This window comes from Schistocerca serialis, chromosome 2 (assembly GCF_023864345.2).
Source record: "Schistocerca serialis cubense isolate TAMUIC-IGC-003099 chromosome 2, iqSchSeri2.2, whole genome shotgun sequence".
Classification (NCBI taxonomy): Eukaryota; Metazoa; Arthropoda; class Insecta; order Orthoptera; family Acrididae; genus Schistocerca; species Schistocerca serialis.
Window position 1 is genome coordinate 863,796,137 of NC_064639.1, and position 25,991 is coordinate 863,822,127.

The 25,991-nt window shown below is 40.3% G+C and overlaps 1 protein-coding gene across 2 annotated transcripts in view; it reads left to right on the forward strand.

The window, feature by feature from the left end:
• Positions 1-25,991, forward strand: part of LOC126458170 (zinc finger CCCH domain-containing protein 13) — a 93,193-nt gene that overhangs the window by 36,756 nt on the left and 30,446 nt on the right. For both annotated transcript variants that reach the window (XM_050095039.1, XM_050095037.1), the window contains 2 exons: positions 4,673-4,769; positions 21,770-22,011. In XM_050095039.1, coding sequence (XP_049950996.1) covers positions 4,673-4,769; positions 21,770-22,011 — 339 coding nt within the window. The remainder of the gene's footprint in view (positions 1-4,672; positions 4,770-21,769; positions 22,012-25,991) is intronic.

The window sequence follows — 25,991 nt, forward strand, 5'->3', positions numbered from 1 at the left end:
TCTTCATGTCTTATTCTGTCTGGATCCATATGAGCCAGACTGCACCTGTGGCTTTCCAAGGCAGACTGTCAGACAAATTATGGAAGTGTACCCTCTTATTTTGTACCCTGTAAACACCCCAGACATCTTGAAGGCTACAGCGGATTATAATGTATGTAAATTTGTAAATTATGCATATAATGTTTTATATTGTATTTGTATTTGAGAAGTGGTGTATAATCGTCATATGATTAATAATAATGAAAATAATGCCTAATAATACTGTCTGGAAAGTCATTGATGTATATTAAGAACATAATTTATCACATTACACTACCCTGAGGTACACTTTTATTTGTATCTTTCTTGACCGATAGTGGTTTTACTAAAAAAAATTATCTACAGCAGATGGGTGTACCCTCCCTACCTTCTGCACCTTGTTTTTCATGTAAGACTGAAACCACTCATTTGCTAATCCTCTTACATCATCTAGTGCTTCTAGCTTGTTTAATAGTATTTTATGATTAACAGTGTCAAAAGTCTTTTGAAACTCTAAGAATATGCGTGCAACAGAGTAATCCTTGTCAAGTGCTTCAAATACCACTTTCGTGAACTGTGTTACGGCATATTGTACTTCTCCCAATTTGGAAACCATTTTTTGATTAGTTCTGTATGGTTTAACCATTACTTGTGGTTTCATTGTTCAGTACTTTTAAAAAATTATACAACTTCACTATTATCAATAGAGGACACCACAAATCTCAGACGTCATGGTTTCTTCCCATTCAACCATGTAAGCAATGGCTTCAGTTCATGTTAGACTGTAGTATTTTCTACATCAATAAATATTATGTACTCTGTGACACTTTGGACGAATGGTACTTGTTGTTAAATGGTATGTAACAATGTGGTACTTACATTCACACTTACAATACATTGTTACCCATCTTACATTTGTTCCTGATTCCTGTTTTGTAAATTTTAGCACTAGGGATGAATTGTAATAGATGAAATCTAGATCTGCTGTTCTTTTTTCCATTGTCTGTGTTCAGCAATTACTGGCCACAATGGCATCATATGGATTCCAGTCGAATTAAGCTATGCTTCATTATAAAGATTGTATTTATTGATATATAACTCACTAATCTATCTTTCATGGTTGATTCAGTTATTTTGGAGAATGCAGGAAGTAGTAAAACTGGCCTGTGGTTTTCACTATTCTCCACATTCCCTTTCTTTCAAGGGTACCACTCGTTGATCACCTCTGTAGCCAAATGGTTAGCATCACTGCCTTCAATGTGGAACCCTGGTTTTTTGCTACCTCCTCAATTTTTTCTGATATAGGGAGGTCTGGTACAGGGTCTACTCAGCCCGTGTAAGGTCATATGAGGAGCAACTCGAATAACAAAGCATGGAGATCATCTGGATTCATCAACTGGTAATAACAGTTGGAGGGATTGGCAACATGCTGATCACATGTCACATGATCATAAATCACTCCTTGTACTGCATTGTAGGGAGTAATCCCCCAGCTGGAACAGGTCTAAGGTCTAATCCGGAGTGATGTTCTGATTTTTTACATGTCACATAGGTTTGTGTACTCTGGAGAAATAGCTGAACTAAAGAACTTGTTTATTTTGTTTCTTAATGGGACTTGTATGTTCTCTGTGCATGCCTTCGGAACAGAGACTTGAACCTTATCTAAATGTGCTGACTTCATGTTTTATAATTTCTGTATTGGCTTCCTGACATCTTTCCATTACAGGGTGAAGCTGACATCCAGTAATCCCCCTCTCCCCCTCTTCAAGAAGGTCGCTTCTTGTTAGTCATTATCTACTGTTATGATTCGTCCAATGAAGTGCTTAATTGAATTTTTGGTTGCATGTTTATCAATTTTTTCTCACCTATTTGATTATTAATTTCATTATTTAGTGTGTGCTTAGAAATAACTGTTGCAAATTTCCCTGAAATAAATTCGAAAGCATTTTTGATGATAGAATGTTCTTCATAAATTATTGTGCACGGGGACAGAGCTTCCACGTAGTGAACAGAGTGAGTGTCATGTATTGCATGGATGTAATGAATAACTGCTTGAAGTAAAAACTTAAGACTGTTCAACTTGATCCTTACGACAACTCTCTCTCTCTCTCTCTCTCTCTCTCTCTCTCTCTCTCTCTCTCTCTCTCTTTCCCAACTATATAAAATGACACTGCATTTCTCACCTGATATTTTATATTTTCCAGCCAAAACCACATGCCATACCATTCAAGTTCACCACCAATCCATCAACACTGGCTTTCCCTGAACTTCATTATTTATTATGCTTAGCATAAAGAATACTTCAACCACACCAGGACTATTTATACTTGAAGAAATATTAAGAAAAACAAACAACCTAGTAAATATCAATCTTTACTAAGTATATAAAAATTTGAATCTCTCCATCTTTTCAGAAAGTTTTTTTAAGTTTGTAAAAAATAACTAGAAATTCATTATAATTAGGGAATAACTAGCCAACTAGAATTTCATTAAAATTAGGGAATAATTAGCATTTTTCAGTGTCTTCAAACAAGTCTTTTTAAGCTGTGACACAGTGGGATGACTAATAAGAAATATGATTTGATTTTCCATGGTATTTCTTACTGATTAAATATATTGCACTGAATATATCATTAGTACTTTTTTACATAACATAAACATTAATATTTTACTGTGACCGAATGGGACAATAAAACGGTACATTTTTTGATTACATTAAAAGTTATGATGGCACAACAGTTGAATTTTACATATTAGTAATAGAAGTACTAAAGAATTTATAAAATACACACAACAAATTAATCATTCCTTACCTTCTGAAACTTTTGTTCAATAGTTTGCTATCCTACCAACGGATACCTAGATTCATATCCACATTTACAGATAAATTTTATTTGTATCTTTCTTGACTGATAGTGGTTTTACTAAAAAAATTATCTACAGCAGATGGGTGTACCCACCCTACCTTCTGCACCTTGTTTTTCATGTAAGACTGAAACCACTCATTTGCTAATCCTGAACAAAGTAAGAGCATATGGACTATCAGACCAATTGTGTGATTGGATTGAGGAGATCCTAGATAACAGAACGCAGCATGTTATTCTCAATGGAGAGAAGTCTTCCGAAGTAAGAGTGATTTCAGGTGTGCCACAGGGGACCGTTGCTGTTCACAATATACATAAATGACCTGGTGGATGACATCGGAAGTTCACTGAGGCTTTTTGCAGATGATGCTGTGGTGTATCGAGAGTTTGTAACAATGGAAAATTGTACTGAAATGCAGGAGGATCTGCAGCGAATTGACGCATGGTGCAGGGAATGGCAATTGAATCTCAATGTAGACAAGTGTAATGTGCTGCGAATACATAGAAAGATAGATCCCTTATCATTTAGCTACAAAATAGCAGGTCAGCAACTGGAAGCAGTTAATTCCATAAATTATCTGGGAGTATGCACTAGGAGTGATTTAAAATGGAATGATCATATAAAGTTGATTGTCGGTAAAGCAGATGCCAGACTGACATTCATTGGAAGAATCATAAGGAAATGCAATCCGAAAACAAGGGAAGTAGGTTACAGTACGCTTGTTCGCCCACTGCTTGAATACTGCTCAGCGGTGTGGGATCCATACCAGATAGGGTTGATAGAAGAGATAGAGAAGATCCAACGGAGAGCAGCGCGCTTCATTACGGGATCATTTAGTAATCACGAAAGTGTTATGGAGATGATAGATAAACTCCAGTGGAAGACTCTGCAGGAGAGATGCTCAGTAGCTCGGTACGGGCTTTTGTTAAAGTTTCGAGAACATATCTTCACCGAAGAGTCAAGCAGTATATTGCTCCCTCCTACGTATATCTTGCGAAGAGACCATGAGGATAAAATCAGAGAGATTAGAGCCCACGCAGAAGCATACAGACAATCCTTCTTTCCACAAACAATACGAGACTGGAATAGAAGGGAGAACCGATAGAGGTACTCAGGATACCCTCCGCCACACACCATCGGGTGGCTTGCGGAGTATGGATGTAGATGTAGATGTAGAAATTACTGTGTTTTCATGTGTGTTTTATACAATGTAAGCATCTTGAACTTTGCTCCAACAAATTTACATACAATAATCAAGGATTTAATTTTTTGTGAATTTGGTTTTACTTTTGGTGGAATGGCTCTCCACTAAGGCACTATCATTATTCCGAAATTACTTTCAATTGTGTCGAAGTGGAGTTACCCATTTTTCACCAACTTTATATGAATAACATTGAGCAGCACTTAACTTAGTGTGTAGCAACAGAAAATATTTCTCAATTTGCAGAGTGTAGTAATGCTTTCACCGTGAAAGTGCATATTGATTGAGTATAAAATTGGAAAGACTTTGCATGAAGTTTGATTAGTGCAAACATTAATATGAACCTACATCCCCTGATCTGTTGCTTATTCTGAACAACAGTACTTATTATCCTCTTATTTTTCCAGATGAATTGATCACTTATTGTGTAGTCAAATTTTTATGCAGACAGTTCTGAATTAGTTGTGAAAGACAAGCACTATTCGTATAATGGCTGCATTTATACAAATGAACAGACTAGAGTGGAAAATATTTCATAATGAGTAATACTATACTGTATGTAAGGTTGAAATATGTCTTCTTTTTTAGGATCACTCATACTGTTATTTTAGAAGATCCATATGATGATCCTCCGGGACTAATTGTGCCCGATTCTTCTCCTCTGCCAACTAAGGAAAATCTACAGGTTAGTGCTCCTTGGTAACTTTAGTTCCATATTTTCCTATAATTGTTTCATTTTATCAGAATTTTCTTTGTATATGCTCCTGAAATTATTACGAAGTGTCAGTAATGTAATACATTAATGATTTTGTCACAGTTGTTTCCTGTATATAAAAATCGTCTTGTAGATAGATGCATTTCTAAGGGATGTTCTCATTGCGTGAAGAGGACATTCAACAACTTACAGCATACAGTTCATTGTCAACAGCTGTCAGTGTTTCTACTGTGATTGAAAGTGAAGAAAATCCTGTTTCGTGCTGTTATTAAACATTTTCATTGGATGGGTTGGACTGCCAGCAAACTCAAAACAGAATTGGGTGAAGTTCACATGGACTCTGCACTATCATTGAAGACCATTTACTTTTGGATTAATGAATTTAAACATAGTCGGACGTGCCCAGAAGGTGAAGCTTGCTCCAGCTGTCCAATTGAGATCACCACAAAAGAAATCATTGACAAAATCTGTGATATGTTAATGCGAGACCATTGAATAAAAATTTATGAGATTGCTGAGACAGTGGGCATTTCAGCTGAGCGAGTACATAATATCCTGCACCGATAATTGGCTATGAAGAAGCTGTGTGAGTGGTGGGTGCTGCAGTTGCTCACCGTCAACCAAAAGCACATCTATTACAGCATTTCGAAACAATATCTGCTGTTGTTTAATTGCAGTCCGCAAGACTTTGTTATGCTGATTTATGACTGTCTACGAAAGCTTGATCTGTTATCAGACATGCGAGGCAAAATGGCAGTCAAAACGGGTCAGCGGAAGCATCCATTTCTTCTTGTCTGCTTTGACCCATGATGTAAGGGTGCCATGGTGTGTGATGTCATTAACCCTGCTGTTCTGTTCGGGTCTATATGACCCGAAACGAATATGAACGTTATTTTACATTATGTAAATACCAATATATATTTATGAAACTTTGTGACTTTGTCTGAAAATGGATGAGCAGCATGTGTTTTAAAAGGTTTTAAAAAAGTTTAAGAAGTTTGGGCTTCAACTGTAATAGTTGCATATGTAATGTTCGGGTCATAATGACCCGACACAAATATGTTTAGTGTAACTCGTATTTATTTCTAAAATCTGGAAATGGCGAAAATTATTTTTGTTGTGTTGTGTGGGAATAGTGACTGCATCATTCCAACTTACTCTCAACAATCACCTAAAGCTCCATGCGTTCACAACAATGGGCTTGTTTGTTGCTTTCCCCAGGAAATAATAATTGGCAGTTCTCAATAATTGGAATGCTTTGTTTCTGCCCAGTTTGACTTGTGACACCATGGCGATGAGACCATTGAATGATCGTGAGTTGGAAGAAATAGTAAATGCCTCACCAGATGAAGGATCACTTTCTGAGTTTGAAGATCACATCAGCAATGCATCTGAAAGCGAGTGTTCCGATGACAGTTACGACAGTCCACAGCCCATACAAAATAGTGTAGAGACTTTTCTTTCTAAAAATGGGAATATAGAATGGCAGTTGCATCCACCAGCACAACATGGTCGCCTACCAGCTTCGAACATCATCAAGAGTACCCCAGGAGTTACCAGGTATGCAGTCAGCAGAATATCTGATGTAAAATGTTCATTTGAAGCAGTATTTCACACAGCGCTTCAAAATGAAATAATAGAGATGACAAATATTGAAGGGCAGCGAGTTTATGGTGAACAGTGGACAGATATTGATGGTTCTGTTTTCCATGCATACTTAGGACTCTTACTCCTAGCGGGTGTATATCGATCTCATGGGGAGTCTACAAAAAGTTTGTGGGATAAAGATACTGGGCGAAACATATTTCGAGCAACCATGTCTCATGAAACATTCTGTAAGATATCACGTGTCCTGCGATTTGACAAGAAATCTACTAGAGAGGAAAGACGACGTACTGACAAACTTGCCGCAATTCGTAGTATTTGGGAGAAGTGGGTAGAGGTCCTTCCTAAACTGTATAATCCAGGAGAAAATGTTACTGTTGACGAGCAGTTAGTAGCATTTAGAGGTCGCTGTCCATTCAAGCAGTATATCCCAAGTAAACCGGCAAAATATGGGATCAAAATATGGACCATGTGTGACAGCAAAACTTCATACGTACTGAAAGCCCAAATTTATACAGGAAAGGTGAGTGGAGCGGCACCAGAAAGAAATCAGGGAATGAGGGTGGTATCTGATCTCACTTCTGAGTTACGTGGTCAGAATATCACGTGTGACAACTTTTTTACGTCGTACAATTTGGGGCAGCTGCTTCTGAAAAGGAAATTGACTATGTTGGGAACTATACGGAAAAATAAGCCGGAGCTTCCACACAAAATGACCAACAAGGAGGTACACAGCTCTTCATTTTACTTCACAAATGACACTACTGTGGTTAATTATATTCCTAAGAGACACAAGAATGTTGTACTTATGAGCACTCTCCACCATGATGCGGAAATCAGTGACAGGGCTGATAAGAAGCCAAAAATGATTTTGGACTATAATTCAACCAAAGGTGCTGTAGACACGCTTGATCAGTTATTAGGTACATATACATGCAAACGAAAAAGTAATAGGTGGCCAATGATAGTTTTCTACAATATTCTTGATGTTTCTGCTTATAATGCATACGTTTTGTGGATTTCGGTTGACCCTAATTGGAATGCAAGCAAATTGACTAGAAGGAGAATATTCTTGGAGGAACTTGGAAAGTCACTGATAAAAGAACATATTGCATCAAGAACGCATTTCCCAAGAACAGAAGATTCTTTGAGAATGGTCACAAGCATCCAAAACCCGAATGATGTGGGTGGTGTGTCAGAATCGGTAACAACAAGAAAATCTACAAAACGTGCACGCTGTAAGTTCTGTCCATCAAGTAATGACAATAAAACAAACATGGTGTGTGGAAAATGTAGTAAACATATTTGCAAGAAACATGTAACCTACTTGTGTCCACAGTGCAAGCAGTAAGAAAAGAACTGTAGTATTTTATAAGATGATTGTATTGAAAATTCTGTTGTTTCAAATTTATGTGAATACTTGTGCCTAAACTACAATCAGTAAGAAGAGAGGATTCTAAAGTTGTAGTGCTTTCTATGTTGGAATGTAATAAAAAAACTGTAGTGTGTTCTGTACTGTAGTGTGCTCTAAGATGAATATCTGTAATGACAACTGTCTGTTGTTAGAAAATGTCAATACTTACGTCTAAACTGTCAACAATAAGAATAGAAGTATGGAAAAACTGTAGTGCTTTCTAAGTTGAATGCCTGTAATGGAAACTGTCTGTTGTTTCAAATTTATGTGCATATTTAAATGAAAAATATCCCTCAATAAAGTTGTATGCATTGTTATTATTATTATTATTACCATTATTATTATTATTATTATTATTATTATTATTACTAACAAGGTACTGGAATAGAACAACAATGTCGATAGCTAAAACTGTACCAAAATTTATGTTTCTAAAGCATTTTGATATGTCGGGTCATATTGACCCGAACAGTATATATGTCAAGTAAAAGTGAACAGAACAGCAGGGTTAAGGCACAGAGTTTGAGTTTTTTTGTTTTTGTAGATGTTGTCTTATTGTGTTTGATGGCGCTGTGTGTGTGTGTGTGTGTGTGTGTGTGTGTGTGTGTGGGCGCGCGCGCGCGCGCGGGGAGTAAGTAAATATTTTTTTGTCTATTTTTTTCAAGTTGTAATGTTTTGTGTATTTATTGTTCATTGAATGTGTTTTAATGTACGTAGTGATGTTTGCCTTTTTAATTTTTGAGGTGTTGTGGTTTTGTTTTTCGTAGTTGTAGGCGTTGGTTTTTTCATATCAATAGTTGTGGTTGATCTATATAGGTCAAGGGCAATGACCGATTCCAATGTTCATAGTTTTAAATGTGGGTATTGGTGTTTTGGTATCGCCAGCTGTGGTTGACCTGTATAAGTCAAGGAAAGTGTCCGATAACTGTAGATTTTGTATTATTATTATTGTGTGTGTGTGTGTGTGTGTGTGTGTGTGTGTGTGTGTGTGTGTTCTGGGATCATGGTGGTGGTGTTGTCCCCCCCCCTCCTCCCTCCCCCCGTGTTGTATTTAGCTTGTCCTCGTCATAAAACCCCCAATTTCCTGCAGTTCTCCCGTTAGTTTGATTGTATTTTTGGAGGGAGATGTTATTGTCTTATTTATATATATTTTCATGTTTGTTGCTGTGTGTATGTATTGACATCATAGACGCCATATTGGAGATGCTTAGAATACCCATTTCTGCCATATTAATGACATCATGGGTCAAAGCAGACGGGTGGAATCGGACACTTCTGTAATCCCATCAAAACAAGGGAGAAAGGCTGCTGAAAATGCACTGAAGAAAGCAAAGGCCATTTTATCAGGTGGTAAGGTGTTTTGAGATCCCCAAGGATTAATCCTCAGAGATTATGTGGAAAAAGACAGAACCATACTGGACCCTATCACGTTTCATTGTTTGGAGCATTTGAAACTAGTGTTGCTGAAAAAAAGACCTGGGTTGGCACACAAAAAAGGTGCTCTTCCACCAGGATAATGCACACATCAGTGATAGAAATGGCAAAAGTGCACAGATTGGGCTTTGAATTGGTTCCTCATCCACCCAGTTCACCAGATTTAACCACAAGTGTCTTATTCCTGTTCCCTAACTTAAAACTTTGGCTTGCTGCAAAGAAATTTTCATCGAATAGGGAAGTGATAATTGCAGTCAATAAATATTCTGCAGAGTTTGATAGAACCTGTTTTTCTGGTGGGATGAAAACTCTGGAGGATCGCTGAGCCAAGTATACGAGGGAGGACCCAAAAGTAATCGGAATCATAATGCTGCACATTGTGTACTTGTAGTAGCAGGTTGTGCCGCCAGAGGGTTGTAGTAAGAGCTCTGCCACGCGGCGTCACTCAACAGTGAGAAGTGTGTTTTTTTGGCAGCTCTTTGACTGTGTGTAAAGTGCAGACGTGACACAAGGAAATGGGTAGTTCTTACGAACAACCTGCGGCAGTGAAGTTTTGTTTCTTGCTCAGCAAGAACGCAGCAGAAACTGTTGTGATGATTCAGACAGCCTACAAAGACCATGCTCTTAGTAAAACGCAAGTGTACGAATGGTTTTCTCGGTTTAAAAAGGGAGAAATGGTGGTTGAAGATCAGCCCCTTTCCGGTCGACCTTCAACTGCTCGAAGCGAAGACAACATCGACAAAACCCGAGATCTCATCAGTGAAGATTGACGCAGGACAATTGACCAACTCGAGAACTTGTCCGGGTTGTCCTGGAGCTCAATTCAGCGCATCTTGACCATCGATTTGGGGATGCGAAGAGTGGCAGCAAAATTCATTCCGTTCTTACCGGAGATCAAAGGGATCATCGTGTTCAAGCCTGTCTCGAAATGGACGCGTTCAGAGATGATCCACATTTTTTCAACAAAATCATTACAGGTGATGAGTCATGGTACTATTGGTACGATCCAGAAAGTAAACAACAGTCATCACAATGGAAGTCAGCTGGCTCATCTTGACCAAAAAAAGCTCAACAAGTGAAATCGAATGTGAAAACGGTTTTTTTTTTTTTCCATCAAAGTAATCGTACACTCTGAATTTGTCTCTGAAAACCAGAAGTAAACAAACAATTCTATTTAGAGGTTATGAAGCGGCTTCGCAGAAGTTTGTCGCGAAAACCTCTGGCTTTGTGGGATTCTGTCGTGTGGTTTCTGCATCACGACAACGCTCCTGCGCACACGGCTCTCAGCGTTCGCCGGTTTTTGACCTCAACGAAGACGACTACCTTGACCCACGCGCCCTATTTGCCGGATTTAGCACCCTTGGACTTCCTCCTATTCCTGAGGGTGAAAAGAGACTTTGAGAGGGAAGCGTTTTGCGGATGTGGAAGACGTAAAACGCAATGTCATTAAAGTGCTAGCAGGTATCAAAGAGGACGAATTCGAAAGGAGCTTCGAACACTGGAATGAACGTTTGACAAGTGTATTAATGCTAATGGAGATACTTCGAAGGAGATTAAGGTTGTATTTTAAAACAATAAAGTACGTGCTTTCTAGAAAGAAATTCTGGTTATTTTTGGGTCCCCCCTTGTATACCCTCCAAGGAGACTACATTGAGAAGGAAGGTGAGTTGTTTCAAAACAAACATTTTTATTGCATTTTTTGTTAGATTTAACAAACCACCCTCATAAGTATTTGGCAAGTATTTGTACATAGTTTTTGTAAAAAGCCAGTAGGATGAGTTTATTTCCTTGTCTGTTAAAAATTGTGCAGGCTTGTGGTGTGGTGCAAAATTGACTTCTGTTCAATACTCAGATGTATTATTATGGTATCAAGTGTTACTGGAGATTTCAATTATTCTATGGTCAACAATTTTATGTCTGGTTATGCACTTCGAAATTCTCTGAAAAATAATACCAGTGCAGATATGTCCTATGGGTCCTACTTTAAGCACTGTAGCACCTTCAGTCATCAGCTGAACAGAAAATAAAGAATGAGCCACAAAATGAAGCGCATGTTTACATTAGTTAACAATGCTCTTCTTACCAGTGGTCAATGCAAGAGAGAGCTAGCGGACAGATTCATCCTGTCTTCTGAATGGCTGGTAGGAATTAAGTGAAAATGAGAAAGATTTTACTGCCTTCAGTTATGTGCAACATCAGTTTCATTTGATATTATGGAAATATGAGATGTTTTCAAAGAAAGACCGAACTTTTGAAACAGTGCACCAACCAACTGAATCAGCATGCTGCAGCTCCTGAATGCATCTAGTGTCAGTTTACACAACAAACTGCCATTACGTCTGTTTAACTCAACTGTTAGTTGCCGAGTTGCAGTCGCTGAAGTGATCATTGGATTAGTGACAGTGTAAGAGCTTGTACAATGTGTGTATTTTAAATTATGATACAAGCGAGGCAAAATTCTTACAGAGGCAGTTTGTTTGCGTAGTCAGGTCCACAGTGAGGCTTGTGTAAGTCACACACACAGTGCTTTGGGTGGTTTAAGCATTTTGAACTAAAAAAAAGGCACACAAGTTGGCCGAATATCGAGGGGTGGTGATAGTTCCATTTCTGGAATTGTGGGAAAACTGGTATCGTTACAGTGCACTAGCTCTCTGGCGAAATATCAGACTCCTTTTGGGCCCCATACACCCTGTTGCTATTCACCGGACCTAATCCCAGCAGACTTTTCCCTGTTTCCCAAACTTAAAATTGTGTTGAAAGTACATTGTTCCTAAACAACACTATAATAAGAGACCTATTCCAAACAAGAGAAACTTCAGCATTGGTCGTATAAATTTGAAACCATTTTTTGTTATTGCGGATTGATTTCAATCACAGAGTAATCATCCTCATTGCTAAAATAAAATAAAAACACGTGAAGTCAAACCTAAATGTTCAATTCACAAACATGTATGTCAGTTTACAGTAGAGAACATTGAGTTTCACAAGGTACGATACGTACCAAGATGAAGTCCAGCTCACTCATATAGTCATGCACCAAATATAATTTCAAACGTAGGTGTTAATAGTCAAGAACTTGCCAACTAGCAGATATGATTCAAATTGAGTAAGCTGCTTATGAAAACCTAAACAGCTAAGCTCAGCTCCATGTTTATAATGGTTGTCATCAGCATTCTTTTTTTATTGAATAGATTTATGATGCAGAGTATTTATTTGCACAGTAGGAGACAATAGGGACAATAGGTTGTACAGAGATTTATATTAAATAAAGTACAGAATCATAGAGTTAAAATGTATTGCCATAAAAACATAGTGCAAGATAATATGACCACAACTAGTGATAACTAGATTGTTGAATGGAATTACAATCTATTCCAAATTGCTTATGTACCAATAGAATCATCTTTCCTAGAAATATGTGTTGAAACCATGATACCAGTAAAACTGTAGCAGACATTTAAAGTACATATATTTCTTATTAAAATATCTTGTGCACATGGAACCGAAAGACAAAGCAAGATCATACAACTATGCTCGCTGGCATATCGAACCCAAACAAATCTGTTTCAATGTCATTTCATAAATCGTCTACATGTTAGTGTGGAAAAATTGTAGATGCAAGACATTTTATTCTTTCAGTAAACCAGTGTTTATATTATGTACAAGCTGTTGTAATATATTTACTTGCAGATGCTGACCATTAGATGTATTGATACTGTGCGGTTTTCATGATGTTAATATCAACTTTTTACACTAAGAAATTTACATTATGAAAAATGTTGTAACATAGTTTGATGTTTCGAAACATTAGGAATATAATGAAGACCAAGTTACCAAAAGAAATGTGTACAGCCAACTGTATGGAAAATATTCTCATATTAGGAGCAACTATCGTGGACCCATATAAGCATTCACCCAAAGTTACATTTACGTGTTCCTGGGAGATTTAGAGATGTTTCACCTTGTAACTTGGGGAGCCAGTCAGCCCATGAACAACTTCCAAAAAAGAGTGCTTGGGTTTCCCTTGTTTGCAATACTTGTTGTGTGGCCATGGTGCACAAAATTCCTAATGGGAGAAAATGCACAGTCCCAGAAAATGCATTCCAGGAGGCTTTGCAAAAATTGAGAAAATGTTGGGCATGTTGTATGCCTCTGGAGGGGACTACTTTCAAGGGACAGAGTGGAAAATGTACTACAGTGAGTGCTAATGATAAGGCAGATTAACCAAGACAGTATTAGATTTTGTTGTTGGTATCAGTGGAGATTCGAAATCTGAGAAGTCCAGAGAGGATAGCAGGCTAGCCAGAGATAAGAGTAAACACATCATATACAGTCCAAGGAGAAGCATATGGAGGGAAAAGTGAAAAGAGAGGAGGGAAATATATGTAACTAATGTATATGCTAGGCACTGAAGTCTTGACTGACATGTTGTGCATTATGCTCTACAAATAAATAGCCTGCAATAGGATACTTCATGGTGTTGTCTTCCAGAAAGTACAGACGTGGTACATAGTAACGTTTGTGAAATGCATCATTCTTGTTATATTGAAGATCAATGTGATGATTCTGTTTCCTGTATTACAATGCTTATCATGCTGCAACACTTGGTCAGAATATGGCTGTAGATTGCAGCTGAAACCAGCAATATAAGTAAAACATGTGATAGTTCCCAAGTTAACACATTAGCCTTTTGTAGAGCATACTGTAGAAGACAACAGCCAGGACTTCAGTACCTCCCTCTCTCTCTCTCTCTCTCTCTCTCTCTCTCTCTCTCTCTCTACCTCCCTCTCCCCCCCCCCCACCTCCCTCTCCCCCCCACCTCCCTCTCCCCCCCACCTCCCCCCACCGCCCTCCCTCCCTCCCTCCCATTCGTGTTCCTCAAAACTTGGCAGGTGGGAACTTAGGGAACTTACTGTACAACATGTGCTTCAAAAAATGCAGCCATAGTCTGACAAACGTAGTGAAGCTCATAGCTGAGAGCACTTCCCATTGTGTCATATATTAGGGTTCCTTCCCATTCCATTCAGATAAGGAACACATGAACAACTGCTTAAATGGCTTCATAATAACTGTAATCTCATCTTCACAATCCCGGTGGAAGTGATAAGTTGGAGGCTGCAGTCTATTCCTGGAATCCTCACTTAATGGTGGTTCTTGAACCACTGTAAGTAGCCTTTCATGGTGCAGTTTATGCCCATTGTCAAGTGCCTGCAAGCTCGTGCTTCACAGCACTGTCTCAGCCTTCTCACATGAGTTAAACAAGCCTGTCACCATATGTGCTGCCATTCTTTGTATACATTGTGGTTTGTAAGCAGTTTCCTTTGTACACTGACTGCATTTTCGCAGTATCCTACCAATGAACTGAGTCTGCCACCTACTTTACCTACTGTCAAGCTTATGTTATCACTTGATGTTATGTCCTTCGATATTGTTATGCCAGGGGGCTTGTATTAGTTCAGTGATTCCAGTTGTGACTTATTAACATTGCAGTCAAAATACATTCCATTTTTGCATTCCATGAAGTGCCTGCTTTTACATTTGTGGTCATGTAACAAGTTGCCAATCTTCGCATCACTTTGAAGTCTTATGTAGATCGGTCTGTATAGATGATTGCATCATCTGTAAAAAAAAGTATGAGGTTACTATTGATATTGTTGTTAATATACAACATGGACAGCAAAGAACCCACCCCACTCCTCTGGGGTACACCTTAAGTTAGTTCTACATTTATAAATGCCAATTCATCAAAAATTATATGCTGCATTCTCACAGCACAGAAATCCTCAATAGTTTGGTACCCCTCACATAATTAATAGTCTCGTTAATAAACATTAGCTGTGATCCATGGCTTTCAGGAAGTCATGTGAAAAAAGTGAGAGTCTTGTTTCACGACATGTCTGGAATCAGTGGTGGTTGACGTGGAAGCGTCATTCTATTCAAGGTATGTCAATACTAGAGGCAGGAAAAATCAGTTAACTGTGTGACTGAATTTTTGTGTTATCTTTTACCAGTGTTGGTGGTGTTTCTTCCAATGTTTGTATTATTTTTCTGCCAGTTTCTTTGTTATTTTTTACCAATTTCTTTGTTATTTTTTACCAGTTTCTTTGTTATTTTTCACCTGTTTGTGTTATTTTTCGCCAATTTGTGTTTCTTTTTGCCAGTTTGTGTTAGTTTTAACCACTTTTGTAATGTTTCTGCCAATTTGTGTGTTTTTTTTCTCCTGGTACTATTTTTTCATGGTGTCTTTGAAGCTCTGCATGTTTGTTAGTTTCATTTTTCTATGTGTCCTTTGGCATTACAGTGAAAATGAAAATACATCTTACAAATTTAATTATATTTACATTGCAAACCACATTACTTCCTGGGCAACCTCGTATATTTAGTCAGTGAACACATGTACTGTGAGACTAGCTAATGCTGTCAATTGCTTAAACAGCTGCATGCAAGAGGTACATTTGTGGATCCCATTCCTTAATTCTAATGCTTTCTTATGCACAATGAGTACTTTAGTGTAAATGAGGACTACCCCAAAATATCATCCTGGAGGACATTATCAGGTGAAATATGTCAGTATACTGATTTCTACACCCACATAGTAAAGATTGCTGTAATTACATGGTATTGTACACACAGGCTGAGATTTGTTGCTATATGGGTCCACAGCCTTCATGTAATTTTTAAACATTGTTGTATACGTGGGGGGGGGGGGGGGGGGAGATTGTTGGATTCTCTTTACGAGAACAGTGCACAGGAGGTCAAGCAGTCAGGACCTGTAAGCTGGCATCCAGAGCAGCTGTTAAATGACAGAACAGGAAATTAGGTAAAATAAAGAAAATATATTTCAGTGTACGGTATACAAGGCACCTAGGGTCAAAAGTTACAACTTTTAGGCCAGTCTAGGAGGTCGAACACTCAATAAGTAGACAGTGGAAGGGGAGGTAGTTCATGTAAACATGTTGGTGGCTGGGCATGGAATGCAGAGCCAGAGGCTCTGCCTTATAAGAAAGACGTCTCTTCTGCTTGAGGTCTGGATCATGAGAGAGCAAAGCAACTGTGTTCTGCACTGCAGAATCCTGCAGAGTCCACACACGCCATTGGCTAAAACCTATGGCATGAACTCGCTAGCAGTTTCAGCAGAGAGCTCAAGGCTTTTATTGTCAGCAGCTGTAACTGAACAGAACTGCCTCGATTCTGAAAGGCAGGCAGCTTGTGTCACATTGGCACAATGGAAGTTGTTCTGTGAGATAACTTGTAAAGAGCCTTTGAAACAGTTCTTTTTAAACCAATTCCCTAAAATATTCCTTGACTGGCTGGTAGCATGTACAATTATCTGTGCAAATTTCCAGCATGCTGTAATTATTGTAGGTTAGGAACTTCAGTTAATCAGTACAACAGAAAACCAAGCAAAATTGCAAATTTCACTTTTTTTATTCACTCAGTGACTAGTTTCGGTCCAGTGTCCATTTTCAAATCATCGTAACTCATAATCAGATACGGTATTTCCAAAAATGTGCAAACAAACAGCTATAGTGCTTACAGTTTCAACACGGTTTTTAATTTTGAGAAATAACCATTTTTGGCTATCTTTTCTGATGATTTGAAAATGGGGTCACCACATGAAACTAGTCATTAAGTGAATAAAAAAGTGAAATTTGGTGATTTGGTTGGTTTTTGTTGTACTGATTGTTGTTTTTGCTTACAGCTGTCAAATAATTTATTTTTTATTTATTGCAATTGCAATTTTGAGTATTACTACACATCATCAGGCAGAAGTCACAAATACAAGTACCCACATAGCTATAAGTACAGCTGCTAGTCCAAACATCAAGTGAATAAAAACAATGTACAAGTCATAAGATACACAAATAATCACAAAACCATAAAAATATCATGACAGTAATATATTTCCTATGTTTGTGTGGTCCCACTTGATAGTTGTGTACCAAATGTCATATTGGTAGGGGGAGGGGGAGGACAAGTAGAGAAGAGGAAGGGACAATGTTGGTACACTGGCGGGGAAGGAGACATGCAGGTGGAGGACAGAACAAGTGAAGTTGGAGGCCAAGGGGTTACTGCTATGAACGCTATGTCACAGGGAGAGTTAAAACGTTTACAATTCAGAATAGATGGTATCTGCGGGAAGAATCCATAATTCTCGCCACCAACACCAGCTATTCTGAATTGCAAAATTTTGAACAATCCTGGGTCTTTCTGGATTCTTCCCGCAAACACCGGGTGTTGAGAACTCTCCCTGCAACATATCCTTCATTCCTATACCCACCCTCACTTCAGCCTTCACGAATGCATATCCTCCAACTGCCTATCCCCTCTCTTCCCACGCTCCCACTCCAGCACTGCACATGCCTTCTTTCTCGTAAGTGCACCTACATAATCCTTACCCTTCTCTGCTTCTGTCCTCCCAACCTGCCCCTTCCCGCTTTCAAGCACAGTCTCCTGATGCTACGCCTAGCAGGTCACCATCCATCCTGTCCCCACCACATCACTGCACACTCCCACAGGCAGCAGTATCACCTCGCCCCACTCCTATCCTGCTACCTCTCCCGACCCCACTTCTTTTCTGTACCCCCGTGTAAAGATCACCATTCACATCAGACACTGTTGCAGTCAGGCCATAGTGCCAGGTGATGACAGTCGCCATGTGTGTGTTTTTTCTTTTCGTTTTGTCTATGTCTGATGAAGTACTTAGTCCAGCATCAAACAATGGAAAATCCAAGATGGAATGTTACAATATTATGAAAAGGAAAGTTGCTACTCACAATGTAGTGGAGGTGCTGAGTTGCTTAGTCCAATAGGTAATAATATCTAGCTGCCTTTTTCATCGTGCCTATCTGGTCACACTCAGTGCATCCTCTATGTGGTGACTAGCAATCCATCCTTCTCATATGGTCATTATTTCATCCCAGATTTTCCGTTATTCAAAGCAATGGACATGTGTTCAAATCTACTTGTTGCATTCAAGCCTTGGACTTTCTCTCCCCAGTTCTGTTCAGTACCACCTCATTAGTTAACATGGTTTACCCATCTGATCTTCATACTGGGAGACTTCAATGCCCATCATGTTTCGGGAACTCGACCTCTACTTGCCCTCGGGGTCGACTTTTGGAAAGCCTCTTGATGTCTCACAAGCTTTGCATCCTAAACACAGGTACTCACACTCACTTCTTTACTGCTACTTTGTCGTTCTCAGCCATTGGCCTCTGTTTCTCCAGCCCTCACAGACTCTGTTCAGTGGGAGGTCATTGACGACCTCCATTCCAGTGACCACTTTCCACTCTGCATTCACCTACTTGATGGAGCACTACATGAAGAGAAGCTACTGACATGGCTGGTCAGCAGGGCTAACTGGTCGCTGTTCAGCCAGCTAGCTGTGTTCGAACATTGCAACAGTGTCCAGGAATAGGTGGACCATATCACACAAGTGATCCATCGTACCACTGACTTACCCATCCCAAAGGCCTCAGGTCATCTTCCGAGGCAACCTGTGCTTTGGTGGATAGTTGAGTGCCATTCAGCCATTCGGAACAGGCGTGCAGCTCTTTGACAATTTAAAAGCCACCCTACGGCAGACAACCTTATAGCCTTTAGAGTCATGAGAACAAATGCTTGGCGTGTGCTTAAGGAGAGCAAGAAAAGATCATAGTAAGTATTCCTGGACTCCATCAACCATTCCACTTGTTCTACAGGTATGGGAAGCCATCAGGAGGATTTCTGGTGAGCGCAGTCGTTCACCAATAGCTGCAGAGTTGACACGAGGCTGTCTTCAGACAGCCACTGGAGACATCGCTCAGATGCTGGTGGAGAACTTTGCACATACTATTGAAAATGCCAGCCAGGCTCCGGCGTTTCGTCGCTAGTGTGGAACTTGAGAGAGGAGAAAATTGAACTTTGGTTCCATGATTCCGAAACTTAACAACTACCCTTTCTCCCTGTGGGAGCTGGAATCAGCCCTGTCTGAGACTTGTGAATCTATTCCTGGTCATGACCAGATCTGGCACTGCATGCTTAGATGTTTGCCAGCAGTGTCGAAAGAAATCCTCCTGGAAAGTTATAAATCTTATATAGCAGACAGGTAACTTCCCCAACTCGTGGGGAGAGGCAATTTTGATACCTCTCCTCAAACCAGTAGAGGACCACACATGTCCCAGTAGTTCTCAGAGTGTCACCTTAACGAGCTGTGTAGGAAAGAACCTGGAGTGAATGGTTAACTATCATCTGACCTGGCTGTTAGAGACCAGGCTTAACGAGCTGTGTAGGAAAGAACCTGGAGTGAATGGTTAACTATCATCTGACCTGGCTGTTAGAGACCAGGCAACTCCTTAACCGCTCTCAGTGTGAATTCCGAAGGTTTTGGTCCACTGTCGATAACCTGGCCCTGCTAGAGGCAGCTATTCAGCAGGTTTTTCTATGTAGACATCACTGCGTTGGAATGTTCTTCGTGTATGATCCTACTTGGCGACACTGTATTTTTGCTCAACTGCATCAATGGAACTTTTGTGACCACCTCCCCATCTTCATCCAGTCTTTTCCTGTCTGCGCTGTTTTATGACCCACGTGGGTAACTCATTGTCAGATTGTTTTGAGCAGGTGTCCCTCAGGGCAGTGTTTCAAGTGCTACCCTCTTTGCCATAGCCATCAGCAGTATCACATCTACTGTAGGGTGTCCAGTACAGTGCTCCTTATTCATGTACAGTTTTGCTTCTTTCTGTTCCCTCTCCAGTGTTGCATCAGCGTGGTGTCAGTTGCAGCTTACAGTGCAGATGTTAGAGGAGTGGACTGCAAAGACAGGTTTTCAGTTTTCTGCAGATAAGTGTGTGTGTGTGTGTGTGTGTGTGTGTGTGTGTGTGTGTTCATTTTAATCATTCACATCATATTTTTAATTTACCTGCCTTGCATATGAGGGATACCATCCTAAATTTTAGAGATTCAGTGCAATTTTGGGGCCTCATTTTTTACTTCAAATTGTCACAGTTGCCACATCTGAGAGACCTTAAAGCCAGAACCGTGAGGGCACTGAATACCTTAAAGTGCCTTAGCCACAGGTCTTGGGGAGCAGACAGGGGCGTCTCCTCCAGTTTTATAGGGCTTTTGTGCGTTTATGGCTGGACTAAGGGTGCTGCACAGTGTATGGATCAGAGAGGCCTTCCTATTTGAAGTTCATTGATTGTGTCCACTATGAGGGACTCGGGCTGGCTACAGGTGCTTATAGGACCAGTCCCATGCCCAGTCTCTGTGCGGAAGCCGGGAAACTGCCACTTACCATCTGGTGACAGCTCCTCCTGGTGCGTCAGGCATGTAAGTTTCTCGCAGCTGCGACTTCACCTGCACACCATACTGTTGCTCATCCGCCTCTGGACTGTCTTATATCAAACTGTCGATGAGCCACAATGCTGTTTGGGTTCCGTGTGCAACATGTACTGAAGTCCCTCAGTGCGGAGCCAGTACAGCTCCAGACCCAGGGTTTTAACCGCCTGCTGCCCTGATTACTGGAGAGGCTCAGAGTGATTTTAGATTTGTTGGGGTACAAGAGAGATTGCAGTCCTGCTTCCGTTTTTAATGCGACATTTTCTGGCATGTTATCTGAGCACCACAACTATGTAGCTGTTTTTACAGATGGGTCGAATAGGGGATTCTGCTGGTTGCTCTGTTGTTTTCCTGGATCGTTTCCTCAAGTCCGACTCCCTCAAGCATTTACTGTCCTTTATGCATAATTGTCTGCGATCTTGCGGGCACTGTAGCTGATGAGACATTCTTCCGGTGCTAAATTGCTTGTGTGTTCCGATTCTCTAAGTGTGCCCTTCACTCGTTGAAAGTTTGTACCCAGCAGATAAAATAGTTAATACCATTTAGGATAACCTCCTCCACTACAACAACTGAGGAAGGAGGTGGCTTTCTGCTGGGTACCAGTGCACATCAGGATTGCTGAGAATGAAAGGGCAGTTCTAGCAGTCAAGGAGGCATGTCTTGATCTGCAGATGTTTCAGTGTGCTATCCCCCTGCATGCTATAATCTCAATGTTGATCTCATAGAGTCTTGGGTCAGTGGGAGGATGAGTGGCTGGTAGTAAACAACAATAAGCTCTGTTTAGGAACGCCCACAACACGGATGTGGTGTACTTCCTTCCAGCCCCGTAGAAGGTTGCAGCTGCAACTCCGACAGTATAATAAAAACAATGGTAGTACCTTAATGTACAGACTTCACACTTTGTGTTCATACATTGTGACTTCATTAACTTCACATGGCTACATAGAACAGATGTTTCTGTACTTGCCATTGCTTTCAGAGCTAATTTTATACGGTGTTTCTATTTTTCACTGTAGTCATAATTACCATGGCTGTTTACTGGATCTTTTAATTTTACACACACCCTAAAATTATAGCCCTCTTTAATTTTCTCAGTGTTTGAAAATTTCCTTTTTACCATTACACTTTATTTATTTTAAACTAATGAAATGGTTTTGGCTGTTGAAATAAAAAATTTTACTCTCTCCTGTTTCAGAATAGCCGCATTGCACCAGATGAGGAACTGGATGAGACGAAGGGTCGTTCTGCCGTAGAGATCGAGGAAATCAGAAAGGAAAGGGAAGCAAAGGCTCAGGCAACTATACTGGAAATCATAGGCGACATACCTGATGTTGATGTTGCCCCTCCTGAAAATGTACTTTTTGTGTGCAAGCTAAATCCTGTGACCACAGATGATGACCTTGAAATCATTTTCAGCCGATTTGGAAAAATTAAAAGGTAGTTACTAATATCGTGCAGTTAGTTGATCTACACAGTTTGCTGTTCCTTACATTTGTTTGTTAAAATTCACAATATTGTAAACCTAGGCAGTGTTGTTCTAGATTTCATTCAGTCATAACCACTATACAAGCTTTTTAAACATGAGATAGCTGCATAAAGTTGTGTATAAATATTTCAAGTTCTGTGTCCCAGATACACTGTTTGCTACCATAAGTCCGTGCATGATATCAGTATGTTCCAAAAAGCTGCACGCAAAACTGCCATTTTTCGGGGACTAATATATGGGGTTTCTATTGATAACAGAGATAAGGGGTAAAATGTTTTGGCGTAGCAACCATTGGTACACCTGTCACAGGAATGAGCACTATCCTACAGTACAGAATCAAAATTTCGACATTACACACTTCCTCCAGCTCAGGAAAATTGAGCAAATCAGTTGGTTTCATTTGCATTAGGTGTGGTCTAGGTTGGACCTTAGGCAGTTTATAAAAGCACCATTTATTCATGGGTGTTGCTGAGAACCCCCCTCAAAAGAGAGAGAGAGAGAGAGAGAGAGAGAGAGAGAGAGAGAGAGAACAGTTTTTCGGGTATGAAAAGTACCAACTGAGGGGATGGCAACTTCTATAATTTCTGTTTGACATATCATTGAAATTTTTAATATGGTGTTAAGATGATATTGTCACAGAGCTGAATAGCTCTGTGCTCTAGTAGTTATGATACTACACTGTTGCATGGAGGGTCGTGAGTTCAAAACTCATCTGGACTGTACAGTTTTAATTTCTATATTCGGTCCGCGTACACTCTCCAAGTATCCACAAATGTCAAGAATCATTGTACTGGAATGTTCTGTAGCTGTATATATACTGTATGTGTTCCGGCTGGAGGCAGATTACTCCTTGCTCTTGCATGTGCAAGTACTGAAAAACCTTCGGTAAGTGAAGTTAGTGTTCGTCATTCATCTAATTACACCTTCTTCTACGTGACATTATTCTGATGGAGGTGCTGGGTATTGGAAATTGTGATAGCGAACATTATCGACGACACAATGGCTCCCATTAGGGCACGACAGAGCCGCCGTTTACGTGGCGAGAAACCTGAGTTCGAGCCATATTCAACAGATCGCAATCTATCGGAGACGGAAGAAGAAGAGGGTGTTACCATGACAGCAACTGTGTGCCACCAACTGAGACATCTTTCCGGGTTCTCTGGTGAGAATGGCCAAGGTCCAAACAAGTGGCTGAAGGTATATGAGCGGCATATAGCCAAATTAACAAATGGGATGTCACCGTGTGTTTGGCTAACGTATTTTTCTACTTGGAGGGCACTGCCAAGCAATCGTATGAGGACGAGGAGAAGTTCACAAGCTGGGAAGTATTCCAGGCGGAACTGCGCAAGTATTTCAGCGACACGCGACAGAAGTGCAAGGCTGAAGATAAATTAAAGTGCAGAGCACAGTGTCCAGGTGAAATTACAGCATCTTACATTCAAGAAGTCTTGGAGATGGCTCCTAGAATGAAGGAGGAAGATAAGGTTGCACGTCTCATGAGGGGTGTTGCTGAGGACATGTATCAAGCCCTACTCCTGAAGAAGGTTTTGACAGCAGACGACTTCATAAAATGGTGCCAGTATATTGAGGTAATGTATCAAAACAGAATTACATGCAAGAAGTTTTAATGGCTTCCAAACGTCGTATCGATGTCTGTAATGGAGGAAGAAATTAATTTCACAAGTGTTTGTCAGATAGTGAGAAAGGAAGTTTAGAAGGAACTTGGATTACACAGCGACCAAAAAAAATTCAAGAGGTCGTAAGGGAGGAAGTGGGACAGAAATTGAACCCAATCTCTCATCTTTCATTTCCCTTTAAAACGGTGAAAATTCGAGACCCAGGCAGAGTTCGTTCCTACAATGCCGCATGAGGAACCTGTTTGGGCACCAAGGAAGACTGACCTCTGGAGGACCCAGGATAACCAGCCATTATGTTTCCACTGCAGATGACCAGGACATGTGGTGCGCTGTTGTCGAGAAAGGCGGCAGATATTTGATGACGCCCACATCATAAGACAGCAGACTGATCTTAGCCAACTCCAACTCCAGGTCGACAAAGGTGAACAAGAATATGTGGGTGCAGGATGGCGTAGTTCACCATCGCCGCAAGCTAGCCACTGGAGAGGACGCTCCCCAACATGCCAATCACCTAGCTGCCGCAACCTGGAAAACTAAAGGGTGCGACTTTCCTTGGAGTGAGGCCACCGAAGAGAAAAAGCACTACAAAAATGATAGGAAACTACATCGATGGGTGGCCGACCAACCCAAGCTCTTGTGGACTCTGGAGCATCATATTCAGTCATTTCGTAGAAGTACCATTGCCAGTTGCAGAAAACAGTATTCCTCGACAACAAAACATCTCTGCTGAAGGTGGCTAATGGTAAATATGTAAAACCTACAGGAAGATGTACCATTCGTGTGGGTGTAAGTGGCCATACACAGCCCTTAGAATTCATCATTTTACAATAATGTAGTCATGACGTCATTCTCGGATGGGACTTTTTGAAATCCTATCAGGCAATTATAGATTGTGGTCGCTCGAAGTTTATACTAGACAAGATGAGATACAGTGGATAGGAAGATGCACATCTGAGAGTGTGGAGACTTTGTGTGCTGGATGAAGTGATCATTCCTGCAGTCAGCGCTAGAAAGGTAACTGCCACGTGTCATGCCATGCATCAACCCATGGATCTTGTAGTGGAATGTAAGAGAAGCATAGCACTGAAGAATAACTTGGTCATTCCCGGCCTCTGTCATCTCATTTAAAAATGGATTCAGTGAATTGTGGATAGTTAACTGTCGCCGAGAAAGCAGATCCTTCCAAGATGCATGTGCATAGCAAACACTGAGCCATTAATTGAAGAACAGCTGAGCATCATAGAAACCTCCCATGCTGAGTCTGTGGGCGAAATTAGTGCTACCACTACGAGACAGGATCTAGCTGCAGATCTCACTAAGGAACAACAGAAGAAGCTACTTACCATTCTTCAAGAGTTCTCTGAATGTTTCAATCCACAGGTGGAGAGCAAATTAGACAAATCAACGGTGAAGCACCGGATTAGCACTGGAGGCCATCAACCAATAAGCCAGAGAGTATACCGTGTGTCAGCAACAGAGCGTTGAATAATTCACAACAAGGTAGAGAAAATGATGTAGAATGACATCATGCATCCTTCGTAGAGCCCATGGTCGTTACCAGTGGTCCTTGTCAGGAAGAAGGATGGCAGTTGGCACTTTTGTGTTGATTACGGGAAGCTTAATAAGATAACTAAAAGGTCGGTTACCCTCTTTCACGAATTGATGATAAACTAAATTGTCTGAAGGGGGCTAAGTTTTTCTCAGCTGTGGAGATGTACTTGGGATACTGGTAAATCGAAGTAGATGAGATTGATCGTGAGAAAACTGGATTAATCACCCCTGAGGACCTGTATGAGTTAAGGTAATGATGTTTGGTTTGTGTAATGCAGCAGCAACTTTTGAACTGATGATGGATAATCTTCTAAGACATCTGAAGTGGACAATGTGTCTTTGTTATTTAGATGACATTATAGTGTTCTCAGATACATTTGATGAACATATAAAAAGACTTAGGGCCGTTCTTAAGTGTCTCCAACAAGGTGGACTGAAGCTTAACCCAAGAAAGTGTCTCTTTGGAGCATAAGAAATCAAAATACTTGGACATCTTGCGTCAAATGAAGGCGTGTGGCCAGATACAGAAAAGGTGAGATCTCTAATGGAATTTCCTACTCCTAAAAGTATTAGAGATGTGAGAAGCTTCCTCGGATTATGTTCTTATTACCATCGTTTTATCAAAAACTTTTTTACCAAAGCCAGGCCTCTCCAAGAGTTGTTAAAAGCTGATGCTAAATTTATCTGGGGTGGTGCTCAACAAGATTCTTTCGATGTCGTGCGAAAAGCTCTGACAACTGACC